The 27,352-nt window shown below is 40.7% G+C and overlaps 1 protein-coding gene across 1 annotated transcript; it reads right to left on the reverse strand.

Annotated features, from left to right (window-relative positions):
- Positions 1 to 828: 828 nt before the first annotated feature.
- Positions 829 to 15,041, reverse strand: kiss1ra (KISS1 receptor a). The gene is made up of 5 exons (XM_058639489.1): positions 13,903 to 15,041; positions 10,651 to 10,775; positions 3,470 to 3,605; positions 3,150 to 3,388; positions 829 to 1,422 (listed from the first exon to the last, which is right to left on the reverse strand). Exons 1-5 carry the CDS (start codon positions 14,156 to 14,158, stop codon positions 1,042 to 1,044), a joined length of 1,137 nt encoding a protein of 378 aa, XP_058495472.1. The 5' UTR covers positions 14,159 to 15,041; the 3' UTR covers positions 829 to 1,041.
- Between the last annotated feature and the right edge of the window lie 12,311 nt (positions 15,042 to 27,352).

Here is a 27,352-nt window from a genome sequence, read left to right on the forward strand (position 1 = left end):
TTTGCCGCTCCGCCGGTCGCTTGGTAACGCGTCTCTGATAGTTGGCGCAGCTTCATCTTAAACTGTGTGTGTGTGTGTGTGTGTGTGTGTACTTGCATGAGAGGACAGTGTGGGAATATACATTTGATTTTGTTCCTTTCTGGTTATTTCTTTGATTTCGTTTGTAATTTGTTTTGCTGTAACCCATAATTACAATTATTCTGTTAGTTTTGGGTTATTATGGGTTGCTTTCCAGTTGCTTTTATATAGAATTTTGTTCATTTGTCATTGGGTTTAATTATTATAATTCCTGTACAATTAATTATTTGATTTCTCTTTTGTTATTAGTTATTGTTTTGTTTCATTATTTGTTATTTTCTAATTTGTTGCTTTCTGGTCGCCCCCATTCAGGTGCTGAGCCTACGGTGGTGGATTGGTGTCCTGGTCACGGTGTCCCCTTTTTGTTGTGTTAGCACTTTGTAGCTTCTTCGTTTTGTTTACTTTTATTTGCTTCACGTGTGGTGTTCCTGGGATCCCCTTTTCTTTTGGATACGGTTTTTCGCTGTAGGTCTCAGCACTGATTGGTTCCCCTTATATGTCCCCTTACGTGAGTAATTCTTTTATATTACTTTTAAAATAGAAATTTGTGTAAATAAAAGTGTTTTTGTATTATTGAACTGCCGTCTCTGTCTCGTTGCATAACGAACCTCAGTGCCTCCCTTTATTTGGGGTTAGTTCACTTAAAAGAAATCCCTGGGTGAAATTCCCAGGGTGGCGTTGTCTGGCAACAATTAAATCTATCGATGCTGCCTTAAAAAGGCATTCCCCCATACCTCGTGTCGCCACAATCGGATGGTGTTTCCCCACATTGGTGTCTTTATTAACATAAATAAAATGTGTCTGCCAAACATCTCGGCGATATTCCTTTTTAAATCTGCCGGTTGCTTTTTTTTTAAGATGAATGAGTCCAAGGCTGATACTCATCAATTGTCTTCCAGCAGTGACTGCTCTGCACAAAAAGGAATTATTGAATTCTTCTCCTTTTTTTTGAATTTGTCATTTTCAATTCACTCCGTTATTATTGTTGCCTTCCTCTGCCGCAACAAACTTGATCTCAGCGTTGGCAGTCCTTGAAGCCATGCTGCTGTCTCTGACTTTGTGTTTGAACAGGAAGGGAAAGGTTTTCCTGAAGGACTTTTGGAAGCTGGCCCCCATGAAGCCATAAACAATGGGATTGACTGATGAGTTGGCGTAGGACATGCAATTGGCCCATGTCTTGATTTTATACGTGACGTAGTTTGGCCGGTAGTTTGGATGGAAGGACTGGAAGAGGACGAAGATCTGGATGGGTCCCCAGCAGATTGTGAAGAGAAGGACAATCACAACCACCATCTTGGAGACTTTGCTTCGGATACTTATAGTTCTCTCAGAAAGAAGGTTGACCTGAGAGCAGATGAAAGGGGAGAAACGTTTTTTTATTACAACACTATAACATGTTTTGTTCTGCAAAGACTCTTGGCTATTATTTAATACTGTCAATTCAATATAAGCTATTAATTAACTTGCAAAGAAATATGAGGCCACAATGTCATTTTGGTCTGCTCTTTATTGTTTCACTTTTGGATTAAAAAGAAAAACTTAACCAAAGATTTGAAAGTACAGAGCTATCAGTGAGATTATGAGTCAGGCTGTGATTTTCCTTGGCTTTGTTCACTCTTAATACCTTTCATTACGTATCGCCAGTTGAGCCACTGCTTCATTAAAGCACTCACATATGCTTTTGCTTTAAAGAGACGTGCTTCGCGTCATGTTCTCACACAGCCAACAATAAAGGCCAGATAACAAAAGGTGACAGCTGCTCTGCTAGTGCCATTTCACAAATAAAAGATACAAAAGTCCTGTCAACCTTTAATTAGCAAATAATTCGTAGCATTCGGCGCTCAGTTGCACTCAAATTCTACATTACAGTCATGCAGCTCCAATGGGCCATTTGCTCAGCAGCCATTCTGACATGATTTATGAGGAAAAGCACAGCTGTTGCTGATCAAATGAATGATGCCTCTACATCATGAAGCTACATGTAAGTCCAGATGGTGTGGCACTTGGTGCTTCTCAAATTCAAAGAAGACAGAAAGAGCAGACCCTTCTAAGTCGAGATTCAGGGAATGCAGAATTGGAACAAGCTAGCACGTGATACTGTGTCATTGATCGGTTGATTGGCTGCAATGGTGTAGTCTACGTGATACGTGTATGCGGCATATACCCACTACAGTAGACCACACTACACCACTAATTGGTTGGTTGATCAATCGATCGATCAGTTGATTGATGACCCTGCTTCTCTTGAGACATCAACAGTTTATGTATATTTTGTATATGTGGTACATGTAACCTCTCACACAATACTGTTGTTGATGCTAACTAGCAACGTTTTCTAACTGAGGAGCAATGTTAACCGATACCGATATTCATGTGTTTTTCCTTTTTTAATATCTTTACAATAACAACACATTCTTGTTGCTTTCTTTTTTAAACATGCACCTGCAAAGGATTGTGGGTGCCAAATGGCCTATTTTAGAATGTGAAGGATCCTACATGTTGGAACAGTCCTTCGGTGGGGTTTGATGAATCATGTTGATCGTGGGTGTCAAACTGGCAGCCCGCGGGCCACATGTGGCCCTCCAATCGATTACATGTGGCCCGCCCACCACAAAATTAATTAGCTAGCAATATTTCTTATAATAGTAATGACATTCGGTTGTATCTATTGCTTTATTAAATGTGTTACACTCAACATTGAATTACATATATTTAAGCTGTTTGAATAAAAGTTATCCTCGTCATTATTTGCTTAATTTTCTATCTATTTATCATAAATAGGGTTTTATTGTAAGTTATATTATAAGTATACACAATTTTATATCAAAACAAGCTCTTTTACTTTGAAATTCTGTCTCATATCATGATGAATATCTTATATTGCCCACCCCGCTACAGAACACTTTTTTTCTCTACACCGGCCCCCTCTTGACCAGACTAGATGGTCATTGGCCCCCAGGTCATTTGAGTTTGACACCCCTGATGTAGATGATCGTCTTCACCTGTGATTCTCCTACTGTGACTTGTTAAAATGGCTGCTGTGCAAAGGGCCCGTTAATCATGAGGCAAACCTGATAGTTGTTGTCTACAGGTTCCACAGTGGGCTGTCCGACCCTCTTGACCATCAGGGTGTAGCAGAAGGAGATAGTGAGGACAGGCAGCAGGTACGCAGCAATAAACTGGTAGAGGATGAAAGCCTGCTCATGAGTTTTTGAGGGAAATCTCTCCATGCAGTATTGTCTTGGACCATACCAGTATCCGTCCTCTATACGCTGGTACATTAAAATCGGGGTGGACAGGATGAAGGAGCCTGGACAGGACAAGGACCGTGTCACAAACTTTTACAAGTTGATAAAAAGATGAAGTCAATAATGAAACAAGTGGCACAAACCAATCCAAATGCAGAGGCTGACAATCATGGCTACTCTCGGTGTGCGGTGACGGAGGGATTTCAGAGGATACACTGTCACATAACAGCGGTCTCCACTCATAGCAGTCAGAGTTATGCAAGTAGCTTGGACAGTCACCTACGAAAGACACAGAAACAGTTACATTAAGTTAGACACTGTGCTTTGAATGTATCAGAGACATCAGAACTTCTGACATTTATGGCACTGTTCCATTATACAGTTCTAGCTTTTCCTTTAGGTATACAAGACAGAACATTAAGGGTTTTTTAGTACCTGCTCTGACGAGGTTCCATTTGAGCTGAGCCGATACTAAAATGGGACATCAACAGACTGCCGGCCACTGATTGGTCAGAGAATGTTGCTACTGGAAGAGTCATGAGCACGATATCCGACACAAGAATCAAACTGTAACTGTAGATCAGTTAAAAAGATTTAAAAATCTTGAAAACATGCTTTAATCTCCAAATTCTTTCTAAAATTTCAATATTTAACAGAGGAGTCTGGTGGATTTAACAACAGCACTGCTGAAAGCCGGCGATCAACTTTGAGATGTATTTCAGTTCAGTGACTGTGTCAGAACGCGTCAGTGTACTGATTCAGTACACTGAAAATAACTGCTTTGCCCGCCACTAGTTTGTGTGTTTGTGTTGCACATAGACACCGCAGCACTTTCACGCAGCCGTGCTCTGATGACCCCGCTCACATTGAGGAGGTACTATGAGCCAAGTTGAACCGTATAATGGCAAAGTGATATTAAACACCAAAAGAGACACATTTGAACTGGTAGCCAAAGGTGGCATTTGATGTATAAAGGTTGTGTTACATATGCAGGGATCAAAAACACTGCAGGGAAGTAATATGTGCCTCAGTATGGTCTGGTCTTTTTCTTAATGATCCATCAGACTGTTTTATATTTGAAAATAGACCCTTGAGAGGAATCATCTCATTTTCAAGGGAGCCAACACACAAGAATAAAATAATACCAAAATAACAGAACAAACAACCATAAATTGTATTGAATAATGTGAATTGTATTGTATTTTCTCATGTATGGCTTAGCTTTCTATTGATACAAACACCCCACAGTTATTTTTACAGAAGGCAATCATTCTTTGTAAGCCAAAGGATTTATAGAATTTTTCTTTTGGTCACAATCACAGGATGTGAGTCATTAATCTTTGTGGCAGCCAAGAGTCAGTAAACACTACACTTGCTGGACTGATAGCTTTTCTTCAGAATCTAGAGCTATGAGTCAACATCTAATAATACATCTTAGATGTTTTCTCACTAGCTGACAGAATCTAAAAAACATGTTTGTTTTCTAACATTAAGTGTTCTCCCCCCAAATGTTGTATTACATGTATTTTACTATGACATTACATTGTGTAACTAAAGTATACCACATATGCCAGGCATATCAAGCATGGGACACTGTCACAGAAGAACAAGTGTATGTGCTATATGTAAATAAATACTAGTTTGTAAGATAGTCTATTCTCAAGAAACCAGTTTCATTCGTGACTCCTTGAGGCTTCCGCTAATGAGTTCTCATGCTATTAACATGAAGAATATAGCGAAAGGGAAAGCTCTATAGGAGAAATTAAAGCTGCATTTATGATACTGTAAGTATTTCTAATTAGCATGGGAACAAATCATTCAATTTAATTTAATACGGTTCAATAATGCTTGATTCAATTAAACGCTAGCACATCGGCAGTATGTTAATTAATGCGAAGCAGAAATCATGTCATAGAAAGCGACTCCTCGGACCATGAATATTTATGTTTATCTTTTCTAGGATGAAACAGAAATTTTTTTCAACCTTTGAAAAAGGTTTTATGATGGAATATATATATATATATATATATATAGATGTGAGTAAACTAAATTAAGCCATGCATTAGTTCAAACAGGACACTGTCATTATGTGCTGACTGCAACTGTAGTCACGCCCCAATTACAGCCACTCTCTCACCAAGGCCGGGGGTCCATTCAAACAACACTTCTCACTCACTCATTTCCTGTCACAGTGCTGCTGGCAAAGCCCTGCTGCCACCACCCCAGCCTCGTCCTTTCTAAATCAGATTTTGACATTTTGTGATCAAGCAACCATTGCAAGGAGAAATTAACATACAAGCCTGCAGCCCTTGTAATGGTAAGTTTGGTTAATGTAATGATGCCAGCCATGGCTCTCCAGATAATAATTAGGCAGTGCTGAAATATTTTTTGGCTCTGTCTTATAGTTTACTCGGTGTGGAGAATCTGTTTCAAGTGCTCATAACGCGCCATGCGGTGTGTGTGTGAGACAGAGAGAGAGGGGGCGGAGAGAGACTTGGCATTTTGTGAAGTGGCTGCTCAGAGAAGTTTGTGTGAAAACTACTTTGCGGCATGTTTAAGAATGGTGTTGGTGTGTTGGCATATTCATGATTGAAGCATTTACATCTTATATTGATTTTTCACTGTGGTTACCATAATGCGCCCCAACTAGAAGGGTCCTGAGGCTCACACTGGTCTCAGAGGTTTAAATTGTATTCAGTGTCTTGTTTGGGTCAGGGTTTGTGCTCCCTGTTTGGCTCAGCATGCTGCTCGGCAATCCAGGGACCCTCTAAAGAGCAAAGTCATTAATGGGAAGTCTAAATGCATTTCCATTTGTATCAATAAAAGGTTGAATTATTGTGTTCTTGACTGAATACACGGGGGAGGGAATGAAGGTATACTTTACTCTGTATACTCGTTTTACTTATAGGATCTATTTTTGTCCCTCCCCTGTTATTATGGCTGTCTCTTTCCCTCTCCTTTTATTTGCCACTGAAAAGCCAGCGACCATTACCCTACAGAGGCGTGGAGCTCTACATTAGGGTTTCAAAAGAGAAACAGAAAGGGGTCAAAATGAGTTCAGTGATGGGGTCATTAAAAAAGGGGCTGCTGCAATCCCTCAGGTTTTAAGACACCTGCTACCTTGGTATACGTAATGTATGGTCCATTCAAAGGAATAGACATCGCACATTGGACAGGAAATCAAGTTAGATCACAAGTTTAGCGCTGTGCTTGAAACTGAACTGAAAGGTGTTTTGCCAAAGCAACACTTACCTTAAATTGAAATCACCTTTAATGTTGTTAATATTTTATGGCACATGTTGGTGTTTGTGTGCCAAGCAAAAACGTCTAAATTGAAGCTCTGTGAAGAAACAGTGACCAGCAGATTCCGATGGTTACCAGAATACATACTTTTATATTTATGGTCTTTAATGTATAAGTCACATTAAGGAGTAAATGAATTTGATAATAACACAATATTTCACTTATTGCCCAAGTTGTGAGAGACAATCCACAGTGCAGTGTAAAATAGTAGTGAAGTAAAAAGTACAACAGTTTTTGGTAATAATTCGATGTCCATTTTCTTTGCAGATGATCTGATATGATATTTCCCAGGCTCTATTCCATGAAGCTCAGGCATGAATTCTCAATCTGCCTCAGATCCGTTTCGACTAACACTCCTCAGTCACCAGGAAAAGACAGAACATGATTTTTATGCCAAACAAATGCTCCACTTATCATTGCTGTCTGAAGGATTGGACATCGCTGGAGTCAAGAACTACTTGGACATCCGTCATGTACACACTGATGTCGGAAGATCTGGCGTCAAAGACGATGTTTGTTGGATTTGAACGAACTGCAAATATTTCATTTCACAAGCAGATTTTGTGTGCTGTGATATAACGCTCATGTTCTCAGACAATTTGTTTTAAATGAAGAGGAACTAAATGTGTCTGTGTTCTGATACAAACAGAACGAATCAAATGCAGAGATAATTTACTGAAAGTTTGAGATCGTATCTTGGCAGGTCTTATCAGTGCTGAAAGCTTCTGCTTCAAACATAATTAATAAGCACTAAGACAGAATAATACAGAAAGTCTGTCAGACAAGAGGGAGCTGAATGAGGAGTTTCCATTAGTCATATAAAAACATTGATTAGTGCAGGTTTAACTTTAAGCCATGGTCCTATAAAAGAGGACACATTATGGGTAATTGTGCCCAAATTGGTAGGGTAAACTAAGAGCCTTCCTGCTCTCATTTCCTCCATCTGCCCATCAGATGTTTGATTCCCCACACTCTCCTGACCAGCTGCTTTTGAAACTTGATCAAATACATAAGACGACATTAAACAATACCTGAAAATACTTTATATTTGAATGTGCCGTTCACTTTGTTGTCAATCCCCATTTTTAAATGCCAAGCAAAACATGAGACACCAGCATGCATCCTAGTAAGTTCTGTGCTCATTTGTAGAATTTACATGTGCACATTGGAATGTTCATTTGGCGGACTTTGAGAATGGTAAATAGTTTGTATTTATATCACACGTTTCTAGTCGAGATGAACACTCAAAGCTGCAGTTTCACACCCATCACATTTCATCTGTGTGCTGCACATTTTCTGTCACTCATCTTTCATTCTCATTCCCACGATGCCGGGCACAGCTGTCAGAAACAAAGTGGGGTTAAGTGTCTTGCCCAAGGACACATCAGCATGTAGCCACAATCTTTGAGTTGAAAGACGACTGAGCTACCATCGCACCGAAGCGCCTACTGTTTATCCAACCGACCAAGTTACCTGTTGCATGCAGCAATGTGCTGTAGAAGTGTCAAATGCTGCTTAAGCGTCAAATGACCTCTATGTGATAAACATAAAAACAAATGATATCACATCACTGTACCACTATCTCCACTGCTCAGCTACACAAGTATTGGAAAGAGGCAGTTTTGCAAGTAGCTGTCACTCCATTAGTAGTGATAAACAACCCTACCCCCCCCCCCCCCCCCCCCCACATTAGGAGGAACATCTCTGTTACCATATCTTGGAAAGATGAGGGAGACAGAGGTGAATGGAGCAGTGTCTCATTCCAATCATCAAAACTCTAATCACTGTTCTCGCAAATACATGCACTAATACACGGTTGGTGATTTTGTTTCATTTGAAAAAACAATGCATCACTCTCACACACACGCAGTCCGACAGAAGACAGACTCGTTACAGACTCAATTCTGATGAATTCACTAAACCAAAGCGTCATGATGTCAATTTAAAAATGGTTTTAGCCAGCTCATGTTCCTGCCTGCCTGCCTCACAGACTGACATGTTCATCTTTTATGCTCAAATTAGCTTAGTCATTGTGCGTTTATCTTCTTTCTTCAGCCTGTCAGTCTCCTCCTCCTCCCTTTCAGCTAACTTGTGAAACGAGGGCACTTGAATGTTAATTAAAGTTCCTGCATATTTTAGTCGGTTTTCAAATGAAAAGTTGGTCTCGGTTTTTACGATTCCCATGACAGGTTTCTTATTAACTGAACAGTAGCTGTGATGACTTGTCTCTTAATTCTTGACCTCCAGCGACAGCGCTGCCAGGGGCAGGATTTACATCACCAATGTGTTCTGACAGCGAGGAATGTACTGTGCCGTCGAATCAGTTTCTGCTGCAAATGACCTGTGAGAATTGTAAGATGTTTTTAAAATGTGTACAAATGTTTGAGCTAGGAAAGGATAAATGGACTGTAATAAGTGGGGGAAAATGACAGCAATACTTGTCACCATGACAGCGTTTATTGGTGTACTGAATAAAAATAAAATTGCGAGTCAGTACGTTACGCACAGTTTAATAGTCCGACTAAGACAGGCAACTTGCCGAGTCTGAGTATATGTGGAGAAAATTGCCTCCGTAGGTGGCGCTGTATCTCTCTCTAAGATAGTGAGTATTGAATCAGTTTCCTGTTGACCTTTTATGTCACAGAAAAACAAAGAGTGAACGGCGAGATGGATCGCGCTGTGGTTCTGTATGTTTTGTACCTACCTTTGTAGCTGTTCATGTTAATCGTGATACAAATGAGTTCAAGCATGGCTCTTGTGGTTGCTGTGTTGTCCGAAGAAAGACGCTGCTGCCGTACTGCAGTTTATATGTCTTATCCTTCTAAATCCGGAGGAAGAAATCTTGGTGCTTGCGCAGTCCACGCTGCAGTGAGGAAAATTGGAGCTGTGTGGCCAAGGGAACAGCAGGAGCTGTGACCGGGGAATGCAGGCATGTAATCAGGCAGCTGTTCAGGGAACTTTTGCTTGCTATTTCTGGAACATGCATTTTCAATATGGATAATACTGGATGTCCAGCACTATTTTGTGCTGCAGAGTCTGCAGAAAAGCCTTTTCAGGGTTTAGATCTGGTCTCGGTTCATTCTTGTCTGGGTATCTTTGTGAGGACCAAAATCCTTATAAACCATAGGGTGTGAGGACATTGTGGGAAAGTGAGGACATTTTGGCTGGTCCAGTCTGTCACCCCTTCGTCACCAACTCACCTGCAGTATAAAATCCTTGACTCCTTAGCTGCTCAACTATTTCTTGGCTGCTCAGACACTTTCATTTTGTCTATTTCTTGCGTAATAGTAACATTTCCTGTGCTACAGAGTTGATTTCACTGGGTTTTGTTCACCTGCATGCCAGTCTCACATTCCTGCCTGCATTCTTGTATGTCTTTACAATTATCTTTCAAAGAATTATTGACTGTAAATTATTGTCTACTTCTTGCTCCAGTTATGGCCAAGTTATTACACCTTTGAAAAGATACTCAGTATAATCAAAAACACTGGATCGGTTATCGGACAGATAAAAAAATATAAAAAAACGATACAAAAATCATAAATATTGCATAAATCACTGTCTGTAAGAGTGTAAATAAAAATCAGCAACAGCATTTAAGCTGAGTCATTTTGTGGGCTGTTTATTTCGTCTTTATGGGAGAAGAATATTAGTTACACTCTTGGAGAATTATGTCTTTGAAATAGCTTGAAATGGCTGGAATAAATGTGTTGTTTCTTAGTTAAAAAGGTCTAAAATAACTGTATTGGACTGATATCAGTATCAGCAGATACTTGAGTTTGTAATATCGATATCGGTATATCGGCACAGACTGGTATCATATATATATTTTGGACTTTTTTGATGTTATGTCATGAAGCCACAGGTGGTTTATGTTCCTTCCAGCTTTTCTTTTGCACTTAAGAAATCAGAACATGTGTCCCTGCTCATAAAAGAATAAGAACCCTTAATGATCCTGCTTTAAAAAATTAATAATGAATGAATTAGTTCTCTTTCGTGACAACATGAGTCATGGTTTTACCTGCTGTAGAAAGGCGACAAATTTGCACATGAAGTTCCCGAAGATCCATCCCGGAAGTGGATAGAGGGTGGCAGTGAAGGGGACGCAGCACACCAAGAAGATGATGTCAGTGGCCGCCAGGTTTGCTGTACATGCAGAAAACAACAACAGCACAATAATTCTAGAGCACAGTCTACAAAAAGGTGTTTTTTACAACATCTAACCATTATTCCACCATTTACCGACGTAATAACAAGCCTGATCATGAAAACACTATTTTTACTTCATGTAATTTGTCCTACAATTATGTTTCAATTTCTGTGGTTCAGTTTTCTTAGCCTCCTTTGATTAATCTGAATCTGTTGGCCAGACACAAAAATAGCAATGTCAATATGCCAAATTGGGTTTCAGGAAACGGTGATTGGTATTTTATTTGACTTTTAACGTACTAAGTAATTCATCAAGAACATTATTAACATATTAATTAGTGGCCATAAATTATAGCCCCTGCGCCACATCCAAAAATTAAATAATTGAGTGCAATATGTGTCGGAGTGTTGATGCCCATGCACAGTAATAGCCCCAGTCGTTCCCAGTGTATTATTATTTGATCACTGTCTTAAAGACACAGCAGTAGCAAGACAACGGTCGAGAAAAGGGAACTCTTTCTCAAAAATAGTCTTTTGTGTCTGTGTTTTAAAAGAACAGGTTGGATATCTGACTGAACGCTATTCTCTCCATTGTTTAGAATAGAATAACACAGTCCCTGATCTTGTCAGTCTAATCACTGCATTTTATTTACAGTACAAACACGTTGATCGAATAAATGCATCTGTGATTCCTGTAGGATTGACTGCATCTGTGGTGTGAGGTGAATCTGCTGTGAACTTGCGACATCTCTTGAGTGACTGGCAACAGGTTGAGCCGTACACCTATGAAACGCATGCATGCACACACGCTCTCATGTAAATGCATATAAATTGCTTAATTTAAATACACCGTTGTCATCCAGTATCTTCGTATGAATACATGCATGAATCCAAATTCATGTTTCGATTGCACACCAGAGGTTTCTGTGAGTGGCTTTCAGATACGGCCTCCCCATTTTCAACATCTAATCTGCCATTCTGATGCACGCTACATCCTGGTTGTCTTACCTGCTGATCCAATCACATTACAGTAGCAGGACAATTACGCTGAAAGGACAGGCAGATGGTGCAGATGCTAATCCAATGTTGCTGAATATTAAGCCGTTTCGGTTCTGTGGCCTTGAGATGTTATCAAAGATGAAATTCCTGTCACATCCACGGCGCACTGTGCAAACACAGACCCTGCAAAGCCACTCTCCGCGTTTACACACCAACAGCCGGTGTCATTTACATGCATGCTCAGTTTGACGTGTGACATCTAATTTTCTGTCAGCTTGACCACTGTTAACCGGGGCCATTTGTTATCCTCCTCAGGTGACGGGTGGTATCAAAGCGCCATCAGATGCCCTGCAATGGACTTGATCAACACGTGTGTGCGTGCGTGGAATGCTCGAGGAGATGTGAGAGAGGTGCATGCTTCATCAATTCAATTCTATCAAAGGAGAGCATCCTTTGATTTCTCTTGTTGAATTGCTTTAAGAATCCTTCTGATTCAAAAATGCATTTGTGAGTTTCTCCATCCAGCTGTTATCACCCCCACCAAGGAGGTTATGTTTTTGGCAGCGTGTGTCTGACTGTGAGCAGCATAACTAATAAAGTAAAGGATGGATTTGGATGTAGGCAATGGCTGGAGAAGGAAATAATTAGACTTGTGTGGTGATACAGACACAGATGCAGTTTTAGAACAATAATAATAATTATTATAATGATTTTTAAAAAGAAACACTTCTTAACCTTGTGAGAATGTGCATGGGTACTGTGAGAAGTACCCATGCCGTTTTTATGTCATGCCGTTGGTGGAAATAAAAAAGGATACATGAAAAAGAACAAGTTGGCAGATTACTCATGGCACAGGTGAATCATGAAAATGTTTGCTTCGCACTCTACTAGAGGGGAAAAGTGGCAGCAAATAAAAGGGCATAGTCATGGACTGATGAGAGACTGAAACACACATTATGACGTTTCCATCATGTTTTCAACATTGGTATTCAGCCTTTGTGGCTGGAGCACTTTCATTTTTATCATCCTCTTCTTCTGCAAGGTTTAACAAAATCCAATTAGCAACACCGATTCCAGCTTGAATAATTTGCATAGCAGCAATGCATGCAAATGCTAATTTGTGTCTGAAATGCTGTTCTGCTGTTGACAATTTGACTAACTTTTTTGTCTTAAATGTATCCATTCTGAATAGATGAGGGAAAAGATAATGGTAAGAAACAGTTGTGATGATGTCCTCTCTTGGTAGCTTTAATATCTTGGATCCCTTCAGCAGTAAATGCAGCAGAGGCAAACCTAACCCTAAGCCTAACAATTAAATCCAATTTAAGCCCCAAACACTTATATTATGAAAAAAAACTACCAATTAAATATTTCACAATATACCTACCTAATCAGATCTTTTCTTTCCTTGAGAGAACGTCTAGCATCTGTCTTTTCCTCTGTATTTAACATGAATATTTGGAGGTTGAACAAATTGTATCCCTGTGAACTTCACTCAGTCCAGTCCTTTGAACCCACTGTTGGCATGCGATGCAGAGTTACAGAGTAGATGAAAGAGATCCACATCACAAAGATGAGATGCATAAGAAATGCATTTGAAGTTAATATGCCGGGAGTTACTGATGCGCTGTACAACCTCACCCACTGAACCCCGGCATGTCCAGTAGCACCCATGTGTGCCTAAAAGGGTGCAAATGCTTGTCCCTTTTTTTTAAAGACCATTTTGGAACTCACAAGTGAAAGTCTATTTTCTTTACCTTATCACACTGTACCATTTAAAGTACAATTCAGTACCCAAAAATACATGTACCTTTAAAATACTATGGTACATAGATGTGCCCGGTGAAAGGGTACAAGAGACAAAGATGAACAATATCCATACAATAATTGCAGTTTGATCATTTATTTGCATAAATAAAAAGCCCATTTGCCTGGAAGAATTGCAAACATACACATGAAATGCAACTAATGTGTTCCTTCTTTTGATTTACTTCACTTTGTGGGAACATTTTCCAAAATGTGTACCTACAGGTTCTTGTCTTGCACCCCTGTGTGTCATTAAAAGTGCCTCTGTAAGCAGCAAAAAGTCAGATATACAAACTTGCACTTCTCTTTCATAACTCACCTATGTAGAAATTAGTCGCTGTCCTCATCTGCCTGTGTTTGGAAATGACATAGATAACCAGAGAGTTGCCGACAAGTCCCACCAGCATGATGAGTGAGAAGAAAAGGGGGACCAGCCAGGCGTCAGTGAGGAAGGGGTGCTGATCCCCTTCATCCTCCTCATCACTGTCCCCATGTCTTTCCAGAGATACGTTCACCCGAGAGCCGTTGAGCCAGACGCGGTCCGTGGAGTTCCACAGCTCCTCAGAAGCGTGCATGCTGACAGGACGGGAGGGATACGAGTGAGGATGGTGAGAGAATAAGTGCTCAGAGGAGAGGGCTGTGAGATAGGGATGGCAATTAGGAGAGAGAGTGCGCGCTATGTGTGCACTGAGTTCTGTGTGCCCTTAGGCTTAGTAAAGAATGGAACATATTTCTGAAATGGAAAGGGACAATATGAACAACGGCGGGGAAAGAAGTGCAGCGGTGAGGGGGCATGTCTGTGGCTGAGGAGCCAGTGAATGAGCAGAGATGCTGAGGGAGAGAAAAATCTTTGAAGTTGTAGAGAGATGCTCATTCCATCCTCATTTCGTTCCAGCTGAAAGCGGGAAAATAAAGAGAGACCTTTCAGACGTGCCCGTGCGAAGAGGAGAGAGAAGAACAGTGGAGAAAATGCATAATTTCTTCAGGCTAGATGAAAACGGCCCCCCTTTTGCTGCCACCACATCACCCTCAGCACTTTGAAGCACGCTGTGTTTCTGCTCCTGCAGGCAGCTAAGGGGATTTGCTCATGAGGTGCATGTGCTGGGAGGCAGACAGATGTAGGCTCGGTCATCACATCCTCAGAAGTAAACAATCCACTGCACTTGAAACCTCCTTTCCTTGAGTTTGTTTATACCTCTCTTTGTTCCTCCGCCCAATGTGAGCTTGAAGCCCCCTTTTTGTTCTCTTTTCTGAATCTCCAATTCAAGGATTCTGCTCTGGAGAAAATAATTGGACAAAGAAGACACAGGCTTGTGTAGGAGTTGATATTTGTCCTATAGCCTTGTCATAATATGCCCACCAAATTGCTTTGTATTTAAAAAAAAAAAGAAGCAAATGTTATCCATTGTTCTTCTCCGGGCACAGAGGAGGCTGTGATTCCAGCAGGCTCAGCCTTGACTCAACCAGAGAAGGGAGCAGAAGAGCAAAGGAGATGCTGGCGGCTTTATAGCACGAGCATGAGCAAGGACAAAGACGTAGTGGGAAGAGGAAGCACACACACACACACACACACGTACAATATGACTGAACGCACGTAGGCTCTGTAAGATTCTGGGATAAATAGCTAATATCAGGGTCTCCTAGCAACATTAGCCCTCTATCCATCTTCTTTGAAGCATGCATTTGTAACTATTGTCTAAGACCCTCTCCCATCTTCCTCTCTTATTGTTCCTCTCTCTTCTCATTCCATTCCACAAAGTCATACAAATATAGAAACCACTGCAGGGATATACAAAAGTGCGCGTCGGCAGAATATAGTGTTGTCAGGTTAACTCTGATGTTCAAACATGTAGTGAAATGCATCATGGGCACGTGGCATGTGCGCCACTGCTGCGTTCCATCTGTTTTTAATTTTGGCAACCATGTTAACAGATTAGAGTGCTCACACTGACGTTTGACGTTGTTCGCGCATGGTGTGTCGCGGTTCCCTGCAAAAGTAGAGAGAGAAAAGCATGACTACATGAAGCTGACACATCTCACAGTAGTGTTGGTGTCTGGGCTGGATCTAAATCTACATTTAGCACCTGTGGAGAATCTCTCTCTCTCTCTCTCTCTCTGTGTCTTTGTCTGAGCAAGCAAAATTCAAATGACATTGTCAGAGATACATCAGAAAATAAACATATTGGTGGTGTGGGGAGACGCAGCTGGTGTGAACTCACACACACTCACAGTGTGATCCAGGCCTAAGTGAAGGGTTTTTCTGTTTATCATTTATTCACCGTCTACCACTTTATCCTCCACATAAGGGTCACAGGTCGCTGGAGCCATCCCAGCTGACGCAGAGCGATTACACCCTGAACAGGTGGACAGTCCACCTGGACAAACACACAGAAACAAACAACCATTCACACCTACGGGCAGAAAATAAACATTTATGCTGCAAGGCTTAAATTGTGTGGCCCTTATTTGTTGCTTTTTTCTCCCTCTGGAAACATCTGGACCCAATGTGACGTAAGCTCTTAAGAAAAAGAAAATGTGGACAAAAGTATCTGCCGAAAGAAAACGTGTGATCAACAAAATATCATGTGCAAGATGCTATCATTAATGTTTTCACCAGAGAAAGCAGGGAGTGCAAACCTCTGCCAGTTCACTCACTTTCCTGAGGAATACCAATGTTTAACGCTCATTTTGTTGCAAAAAGAAAAGATGCCTGCCACCGTCTCCTCGTGGGAATCAATGGTTTTCACTCTGACGAGGGAGGGAACAAAGAAGCAGCACTCTGCACCGCAGAAATGGAGATGCATTTTATATTCCTGAATAAGATAACTCACACAAACACACACACACACACACACACACACACACCATTGATCTGGTCAGAAGCTAACTTAACCCTAACGGCACAAAACACTGCTGTTATGCAACAACAAAGTTCTGTGTAAAGTTTGTTATGTCAGTATTAAGCATTATTATTTTTACATTTTTTTGCAATCCGTCACTGCGCTTGAAGAGCATGACACATGCACCCAGGCTTCATTGGTAAACATAGACAATCGTGGTTAAGTGCGCAATTATCCATTGTTAGGAAAATGCAACCGCACAGTCATGGGTAAAGTAAAGAGTCACTTGTTAAACAAGTGGCTTTTTTTGGTGTTTTGTTCAACGCACAAAACACAAGTGCAATAACGTGCACTCGGAGACAGATGGGAACAACAGGCAGAGTGTTCAATTCACTGTTTGGCCACTCACATGCATTTCATGTGGACACACTGACCTTGTACCCCATCCATCCTTGTGTGATTTGATGAAAAGTGCACAGCGCTTTGAGGACAGATCTGAACGTACTCGATTTGTCCTGAATGCATCTTCAGATTTGATCGCCAAAGCCGTATTTGGAGAACGTGCACGAGTGCAATCTGTCTGAAGGACGGATTAGAGACCACCTCTCCACAGCTGACGTCCACTGACCTGCTGCAGTTCCACAGGGAACTAAAAGTATTTTTTACAATAATCAAGGCTTCCAAATCAATTGACACATGGTTTTCTTTTAATAGCTGATTCTCTTTTTTGTCTTTCTGCAGCATGAGCAGAGTGTTGATTCATTACACTCCTCCCAACATGCTCTCTCTCAGCAGACACGGACAGACTTTGTGTTTTAACTGCCTCTTTGTCTGTGAACAGTAGAACTCACAAAGTCAAGGATGGATTCAGATGAACTTTTCTTTGGAAGTAGTTTATGGCTCGAGAAATAAATAATGTCGATTTTGGTGGCGATCCAGACTCTGGTCCAGATTCAGGATATTTTTAAAAAGAACAATTGTTAGCTTTGTGAGTTAGAGTGGTCAATTGACATGGTGGGAAACTGCACTCTCTCTGGGTGCTTTCTGCAGTTGAAAGCATTATTTTGTCCTCATGAACAGACACAATGTCCAGGAAGTGAGATCCATTCACATCACACATAATGATGGTGCTTTACAGGATTCTGGCCTTGGATGAAGACAAATCCCCTGCATGGATTATAGTTAAAAGTCAACTTCTCATGGTAACAAAAAAAAAAAAGAAGTCTGTCAGGAGTCTCTGTGTGATATTTATTTGAATTCTATCACAGACCAAATGAAAAGTAGCTGTTAAAATGCATTTTACATTAAATGAAAAGCCCCAGAGGAAACAAACCAGACAAATGTTTGTTCATAATGAAAATCCCCGGTGATTGAACTGGTATTTCATTATGTTATCATTGTTCTTGATAAGTCTCTCTCTTATGCCTCATATTCAGCAGTTGGTTCAAAGACAACTGAGGCAGCAACTGGGATTTTATTTAAAAATTCTTTTGATATTTCTTTTGAAACCAAAAACCTGTTACAACCAAGCGTCCACTCAGTGTTTACATTTACTGGACACAGTCTATGATGGAGTGTTGAGGTTTATTAAAAATCTCAGTCCTTATTCATCACTGCCTTTCACATGGCCGTCTTTATCTGTCCAAAGATCCAATCACTGGCATATTATTCAAGCCATTACAGGGATTATTACCTCCCTACTTTAAACCCTTCATTATTCTTAAAAGTGGTGGAAATTGTGACCCACACTCAGAGGACTTACTTTTATTAAAGCGCCACAGTGAACTGGGAAAAGAGCTGCTGGTGAATCTGGCTGTATCACACGGCCATGTTTTATTACTGAATGCTGAAAAACGTATTTTAAATATTTGATCCGTCTGTATTTTTGGTGATTTCTTTTCTTCTTATATCTCTGTTGAATGTGCTGCTGCCTGTCTTAGCCAGGACACCGTTTTTTAAAGCGTAATTAAACCCCTAAACCCCTTTTTTCACTTTGCTGCAAACTAGAACCGTTTAAAGCTGTGGTGGTGTGGAGGACGCTGAACAAACTGTTGTCAATTGTGGATCACCTGGATCATCCTCTCCACCACACAGCGGAGCACCCTCTCAAAAAGGCTCCCACAGCTCTGCTGTCACAAGGACGGGTACAGAAAATCATTCTTGCCACAAACTGTTCAACAAATAAAGAAACCTGGACCATCTGTCACTTCAAATTGCATGACATTGTGTCTATCTATCTATTAGTGGTGTGAAACCAAACTGTAATAAAAATGTACCGTTCTATATACAAGCTTGATTCAGGTAACTTTAGTGTAAAGTATTGAAATCATACATATTGTGATTTTCATTTAGCTTACCTTCTGACTACTGCATTCAAATGATGGCTATTTTAGTCCATGCTTGCATCATTGGTACACTTTTACATCACCATCTTGTCTAATTAGCACGAGGCTTGTTGTCCCAGACTCCTCCCCCTTCTTTTTTTAAAACGCCGGACATGTTGCTCTGTCTCCTTGAAGCACGGAGCACCTCCTTTGGCAGCTGCAACTCCATGTCAGATTTCATTTCCAGACTACACCCGCTCACTGCTCCGCTCTCTCCCTCCCTCCCTTAGATCTCAGCCCACTTCTTGGCAGTGTTTAAAATAAGGCATTGGGCGGAGTTAGCTGCAGAAGAGGGGGTTTGGTTAGCCTTCAATCTCAAGGGGGCCTGACAGAATAAAATTGTGTGCATGTGAGGTATGAGCGGTACAGAAATGCTGCACTCTGCTTAGTTGCCATTTTATTAGGAACATGTGTGTTTTAATGTCATTAACAGTCATGAAATGAAGGATTTAACTGTACAGGAACTGTGTGGACTTTCAAACTGCTATTTGCATTTATTGATACACAACATGGGTTAGGTTAAACATCAGATATTAGTCAATGTCACTGTTACGGCCTTCAAACAATTAAATAAAACACTCAGTGGCTCGAATTGGAGACCTTAACATAAAAGAAGGACACCAGAAAATGGAACATTTTAACCGGTTTTATTCATCAATTTCTCCCACAGGGAAATGAATATTCTTGGATTAAACCACAACTAAAGATAAAATAAATGACATAAATACCTTACCAAATAAAGAATCAGCAAACCAAAAGGGACCTGGAGATGCCAGCCAAACTCAGCAAAATGGAGGGGGGCCCAGGCCCCCCCCATCGGGACGTCGAAGCTGGTCCCCCCTCCCTCCCTGACCAAACCAAATAATAAACTAAAGCTAAACGAAAAGTAGGACTGCCGGCCATTACATCATTTGTTTCCAGCAGAGAGGATGAATTGACGAGTGCATTGTATCTAAACCGTTAAATGTCCCATTCAATCAGTGACTGCTATCAGATTTTTTTTTATTCCAAAATCTCTCTCAAAAAGCCAGTTTCAGCCATGCAGGCTAAAGTGAGCAGCACTGCTTCAGCAGGGATTTAAACTCCTGACATTTACGGTCAGTAAAAGTCAAACTCGGACTAAACCAATTGATCTGTGGTCCGTTCCCCAGTGGCTCTGAGTTCTATGGTGGCACAGCACCTTAGACACTGTTTGGCATTCTGAGGACCGAATACCTGAACTTTAGGATCCATCAATACACAGTACCGGGGAACAATTGGAAAGAGAGCGAGTAAACAAGGGCGGCAAGGGAAGACGGAATCGAATGAAAAAACAATACGAGAGAAGAGGCGGCGAGGGGGAGAGGCGAGAAGGGAGACCAAGCAGGGGAGGACAAATGTGAAGATAAGCTGTGCAGAAGAAAAGTAGAATACGTGTCTGACTCTTCGTGAATTGTTGCGGGAGTGATGATGAGCAAAGACACACTAGCAGCGTACAAATGAATTGTCAAGTGCAGAGAAGCTTGAGTTTATTTGACTCATACAAAAGATGTGTATGAGTGCAGAGGGTCTCCATTTCAATTAATATCTTCTTTCAGTGTCTCCATCTAATATATTGGTTTTAAGTGAAGTATTTGCCGTGTCTTTCAGATCATTGAACCACAACTACCTTTTTTGGGACATACTGAGAGTCGTCATCGAACTTATATCTTATCTGTGAGTTCACATCTCTGTGTACAACGATTCAGAGACATTGTTAGAAAATAAACTTGGGGTAATACTTTCCGAGGCTGGAAAAAAAGATACTGCAACTCAATGTGGATATTGAAGTCGAAAGAAAGGAAAAGGACACACACAAACACTGAGGGAGTAGTTTCGACCTCTTCACAGCATCGACGCTTCATGCTCACGCGAATGTCACCAAGTCCGATCGATCAAAGAAAGCCTGTCACCTGATGCCGCGTGCATCACTGCAATGATTGTGGATTAGCATCTAATCAATCACTGCTCACTTGGAGAAGCTGACCTCAAGACATCACACGCAAGCAAGACCGGAAAAAGAAGCTTGTGTGTATGACAACATCACGAATGAAACAACGGTTTTCTTACACATCAAAAGCAGTTGGAAATGGGTTTTAGTGATGACTTACAGGTGGATAGATTTGTACAGTACAACTTGAAATGATATATCTTAGCTGTTACTCACAAGAGAAGATTTCTACTGGCAGCTAAAGCCGCTCATTGAACATCTTTGTGTAAAGTTGACACAAGGGACTAGGTGGTATATTGATTTATTTATTCTTACTATTGGGTTGGGGAATAGCAATCCCAACCTTCATGTTGCAATAACACCAGTGGACGACAGCTTCTCCAGTCAAGTGGAAATCCCTTGTTGCCCTCAGAATTGGTTTAAGGGGGAGACACATTGCACGTTGGGCCTCAATTTGCCCAGAGGTGGCCACTGTGAGGAGGATTTCTTCATTGTTTTTCTAAAACTTAATTTTCTCTCTCCATGATACAATTGGTAGATGGGATTTTCACATTTAGCCAAAAGCACACACACGCACGCACACATGCACACACATATATCCATACACAGGCTAGAAGAATAATCAAAATGTGTCGTGGAGGGAATTTTAATATGCTGACATTGTGTGAAGTGTCTCGTGTGGGTTTGTGCATTGGTGATGACCTTTTACAAACAATCCCATAGGACCATTTGTGATTTAAAATGAATGAGGTGGATGACGCACAAGGCCCGTATAAGAAATGAGAATCCGGCATTAATACTGTATGTACAAGCTTTCATGGGAAAACATGTGAGTACGGATGTGTGTGTGTGTGTGTGCGAGTGTGTCAGGAGAAGAGAGCATGAGAGATGTGACGTGCATGGTAAATTGGGTATACGCAGGTCTGAGCGGCAACACTGCCCACAAGCGACAAGTGCAAAGTCTTATCATGTGCTGTGGTTTTACTGTTATGACACTTTTATGAGTCCTGGGTGTTGAACCTTATGTGGAGAATCTTAAGTGATAAAGGAGGGGGGGTGGAAAACCTTCTCTCTACATGTATTTTGTTTTTATTTAATCCTCTGGAGGCTACGTACAGTAATTAGGTTACGTTAAGCACTCACCTGCCTTTTTACACACGTTTACATACGTCCGCCTGACTGTAAATGCAAATATCTCATGACAGCAACTCAATAAGATTGGCATGCAGGAGTTCAAAACAATGTCCTGTAACTTAGTGCTTTTGTCCATTTTTACAGAATAACTTCCAATATCTGGCAGTTACTTACAATTTACTACACGTTTTGTCATAAGTTGTACTGTTTTAACAATTTAAATTTAAGAAAAACAAAAAGGCGTATTTAGAAAAACACTGCAGTTTGAAATTTGAATTTTCTCTCAATGTGCAAAAGTAGGCCAAGGGGACAAGGTTTGGATAATGGAGAAGTTTCTGACAGGAGGTAAAAAAAAAAAAAACTGTGCAATGTTTTTCAGAAACTAACAGAAAATTGTGCAATTTTTTTCAGAAACTAACAGAAAACTGTGCAATGTTTTTCAGAAACTAACAGAAAATTGTGCAATTTTTTTCAGAAACTAACAGAAAACTGTGCAAGGTTTTTCAGAAACTAACAGAAAACTGTGCAATGTTTTTCAGAAACTAACAGAAAATTGTGCAATTTTTTTCAGAAACTAACAGAAAACTGTGCAAGGTTTTTCAGAAACTAACAGAAAATTGTGCAATTTTTTTCAGAAACTAACAGAAAACTGTGCAAGGTTTTTCAGAAACTAACAGAAAACTGTGCAATGTTTCGGAAACTAACAAGCCAACGTCAGCCGAAGTGAACACTGATTCACGACTACCAAAACCCAAGACGAGAAAATATGCATATTTCAATCTTGGATTTACAGTGAATGTGGTAGGAGATGAAGAAAGACCTGTGTGTTGTTGTGTTTCAAATCATTGGCAGGGGACAGCATGAAACCTAATAAATTGAAGAGACACTTGGAAACTATTCACCCGAGTGACATTGGTAAGCCACTGGAGTTTTTCAAGAGGAAACTTTATGAATACCAAAAGCAGGAAAGGAAAAATGTTATTTGCACAGCAAGTGATTGAAAGAAAAGTGACACCTTAGTTCTAATATTGAGGTTTCTTTCAATAAATGTTATACTTGACACATTGTAACAATTTTGTGGGAGTCGGGGGAAAATTTCTTCCTCCAAAGAGCGGCCCAACAGAAAAAGTGTGAGAACCACTGGGTTAAGTGATTTGACTGTGGAAGGGTTCTACTGATTTTTTTTTTTTTTTTACAATCTTAAGTCCCAATATAACATTTTAACACATTGTACCTTTAAACTGCATTGATGTTATCTAATATTCAGTTAAACCAATATTTAGTGATTAACATACATACATATATATATATATATACATATGTATGTATATATATATAAATATATATATATATATATGTATGTAAAACAACAACTTTCTTTGTACATCATAAAAAGGCTGACTGGAATATCTTCATCATGGTCAAGAGAAGACTCACACATGTGACCCAAGGCTACATTTCAAAGCTGTTCTGTTCTCTGCCCTTCAGTCCAGCTGTGCACTTTCCTGTGTGGAAAGTCCAGTCAGTTCATTTGTGATTGGTGTTGCTTCTTCTTTAAAAACATCAGCCACCGCAAGCGTGAAGCATGACTTTGACTGATCAAGCCTATTTAAATCAATGGTGACTGATGGGGTGCTTGAATTCAGCAGGTAGATTGTGTCAAGCCCTTTTCTCATCTTGTGCACACACACACACACACACACACAGCTGAGAGTTTAACATTCTCAGCTGTCTCCGTCCTCCAACATGTTTCTTTATATAAAAGCCTCATTAATGGCAGCATCTACTGTGTGAGCTACGTTTGATTAGTGATGTCATGAAGATGGAGACAGAACAAACAGACAGATGCCATGAGGCAGGTGACAGGAAGAGTATGGGGCTACAATGACAATTATAGCATTTAAGTATGGATTGACACAGACTAGATTAAGATTTTATTTAAAGGCGACATAGAATGCTTGTATCACACATGTTAGTTATGGAGGTCTACTTACATATATGAACTTGTTTTCATGTTTAAAAACCTCCTAATCGCTGCAAACGAGCCGATCAAAATATCTCCTAACTGACACTCTCGTCAGCCGCGCTGTTTCAGACCAAAACCACACCCCCAGAACATGGACTGTGTTGTGATTGGCCAGCCAACAAGAGCTTTCCCACTGTCCTGTGATTGGCCAGGTACCTGGAAGTGACGTAATAGATAGGCCAGCTCTCAGATACACAGCTCCCCCTCTGGCACGGTGGATGCTCTGCATCTCAGCAGCTACAACGAGAGTAGTTCTTCTTCTTCTGCGGTTGAATGTACGCAACCAGATGTGCCCGGACTAGGAGAGAGTGGAGAGGAGAGGAGTGGTGAGGATTTCTGATGACGACATCAAACTACGGAAGTGCCCATCCGCTTCGCAGAGCCCAGGAAAACAATACAACACTATTTTCTCAGCAGTGGCTGAACTGTTTGTTCTGAAACTTTAGGGTTTCATAAACGAGGTAATGACGCAGATACACACACACAAACGCAGCGTTAATTGGAGCTTCCGGTCTATGTCGCCTTTAAGATTACAGCACAGCCAGCATGTCAATGTGGGTTATATTTGGGCTTATAATATGGGTCCCAAGTGGGTTTGTCTATGGTTTTGATGGTGGCCCATGCTGTGCTTGCCCACCTGGGGTCTATGTTACTAAAACCATATGGGACCTGCATAATTTGCCCACTTCAAGCTCACTTAGTGCCTATTTGTAGCCAAGTAGCCTGGAAAGTGCAGGCGTGATCTAAAAGTGGGCAAACATGAATGGGGCCACCATGGAAACCATGAACAAACCCACTCGGGACCCATATTGTCAGCTCGAACGTAACCCTTATGGGGCCCATAAGGGTTACGTTGGAGCATTGCAACATCAATGTGTGCAGCCCAGTCAAACAAATAACACTATATTGCCCATTGATCCAAAACACCAGAGCTCAGGTAAATTATGTCTTGACAAACGGTATCTAAGCCGTCACATGCTTGATTACACGATCAAATTGCAGGGAAACATTTATAAATTATACACAGGGATATCCATTAAAGTGTGTGTAGCGATGGGGTAGTTGATTATACTGTCAAATGCTGAAAACTGGCTGATAGTTTATGGGTATTAATTCCATTTTTTCTTTTATTAATTAGAAATACACAGCAGCTGCTGCACTGATTGCAGTTAGGAGTAAAATGGGATCACTGAAGTATGGTCTTTGATAATTAATGCTGTACCAATCGTCAATAATATAGACTTTTATTACACTGCTCATTTCTATCGCTCAAAGGGGCTCATTAAAGCTATAGCTCTGTGCCTTCATCCTTTAAAATTGGCCCTTCTTTTCAAACCTAAGAATTATGCACATGGTTTTTTTTTTCAAAATGAATTGGATCAATTATTCGATTAAGGCATTAAATAATGTACACGGACAATGAACATGTACATACGTTAGTAAGGTATGCAAGGTGTGAGAGAGGAATAGAACATAAGAATTACACTTAGAGTAGAGGTTGGGCCATATTTAATTTTCTCACTGTAACCCCGGTGAACCTTTCGTTTCCTGTTCCCACAGAGTGCAGGTGAAAGAAGACCTTGTTTTAGCTGCTGACAGACGGGAGGTGAGAAGATCAACTCATAATCTGTTCATGAAACCAAACATTCTCTGGTGTGTGGACACGTTTTCAGCCCAGGTGTGGAGGGAGTGAGTTCACTCATGGTTGCATGTCCGTGTTACAGAGCAGTTCATCTTCTCTATTTGACAAGCTGTGTGTGACCTGTACTGACAGCAGTGTACAGGTTGTACTGACAGCAGCGAAGTTATAGCTCTGCCATCGAGGAAATTAGCTACAGCTGATACAGTTTGTTATTGTAGGAAATGACCCTAGGAATAAGTGTGCAGATCAGATACATGTATGGGGATTTATTTTTCTTTCACAACAACTGTGGGAAGCCGACTATCCTTTAAACCCCTCTGAGTTTTTATTCAGGTATTGCAGTTTTGTAGTCCTCAAAACACACCTGTAAACACAGAAAAGGAGAGACAAAAGCCCAGTGGTGTTTGTTGCAAAGATACGCGTCTGCTGTCTGTCTGCTATGAAATGTTACATAGCAACATAGCAATACCTGTTGCTCAGCTTCCTTTCACCTTCCTTCCTACCTTGACACTCGACAGACCCTTTTGTCTGGACGAAACGGAGCAATAGCACCGGAAATCAAGTAAATAGTCCAATCAGTCAGTCAGAAAGCGACCAACATGAGTCTGAATGGGCATTTAAAACTGGCTGCCGGAGCTTAATGTCTTATCCCTGCAGCCAGAAAACTGCCAGCACTCATCTTCACTCACGGCATGTTTAATTCAAGGGCCTATCTGACGAAGCAAGTCGTCAAAAGTCACAGCAACACACTATTTTACCAAATCTTTGAACAATTTTTAAAGGTGACAAACTTTTCTTGGCTTGGCTTCACGAACGAACATGATGAAGAAGGTGGTCCACATCGGTTGCAGGCACGCTCGTGGCTGATAAGGCCAATACGGGACATGCCGAAATTGCAGTGGCTTGAGTTAAAAGTCTGATCCAGGTTTGTTGACACAGCCTCTTGTTTGTTTCTCCTTCTCCTGCAGCTTTTTTCCTTTAGAGTGTCCATGCGGGGAGTCTTCAAAGGAGGAGACAGCATGACTGATGGTGTGACAGGCGTCTAGGTCTGTGGCAAGGGTGGACCACTGGCGATGGTCAGAGATTTCTTCAGGCAGAACAACAACTAACTAACTAACTAATTGACCCCTCTTTTGGGAAAACTATGGTGGCTTATCATAAAGGATGCCTTTTCTTCTTCGTTTGCACAGTAAGTTCTCTCCTCGTAATGAAAAATGAACAAACTGGCTGGATTTTTTCCAGTTTCTGCTGCCGTAAAAACATGGAATTTTAAGATGGTGGCCTGATGTACGCATAAAGGGCTGAGTCCAAGGCTACACACACTTAATTATTTTTATTTTGCACCTAACTATACAAAGATACTTATTCGTAGTCTGTTCAGTTTCTGCCAGTCAAACCTCCTAAATGTTATTCACAGGACCTTTAAAAGTGATTAGAGTGATTGGAGTTACATCACCATTAATCATTTTCATTTACAACTTGGTCTAAACTACAATGGATTAAGAGTCCAGTCAATCAGCCAAGGCTGTAGCATTGTTGAAATGTTAAGTGAGACGTTTTTAACCACTTTACCCAAAAGAGACCATTGTGGTTGGGATTTAAAAAAAAAAAAAAAAAAATGAACAGAATGACAAACACCTACATGAGCAAGCACAGTTGATAACTCAGCTAATCCAAAAACATTTCTTAAATGGCACTCAATGTACTTTTGTAAAGATGATTAATTTGTGTGGCTGAGGCTCAGGTGGTCACATTATGTATTATGTCAATGGGA

Source organism: Solea solea, chromosome 1 (assembly GCF_958295425.1).
Source record: "Solea solea chromosome 1, fSolSol10.1, whole genome shotgun sequence".
Classification (NCBI taxonomy): Eukaryota; Metazoa; Chordata; class Actinopteri; order Pleuronectiformes; family Soleidae; genus Solea; species Solea solea.

Bases quoted from the DNA above. Each gene is read 5' to 3' on its own strand.
- kiss1ra (XM_058639489.1), bottom strand. From the start codon at position 14,158: ATGCACGCTTCTGAGGAGCTGTGGAACTCCACGGACCGCGTCTGGCTC. The intron at 10,776-13,902 runs GTGAGTTATGAA...CTGCATGTACAG, and splicing joins AGCGACTAATTTCTACATAG to CAAACCTGGCGGCCACTGAC. The intron at 3,606-10,650 runs GTAAAACCATGA...TGTCTTTCGTAG, and splicing joins TTGTCGCCTTTCTACAGCAG to GTGACTGTCCAAGCTACTTG.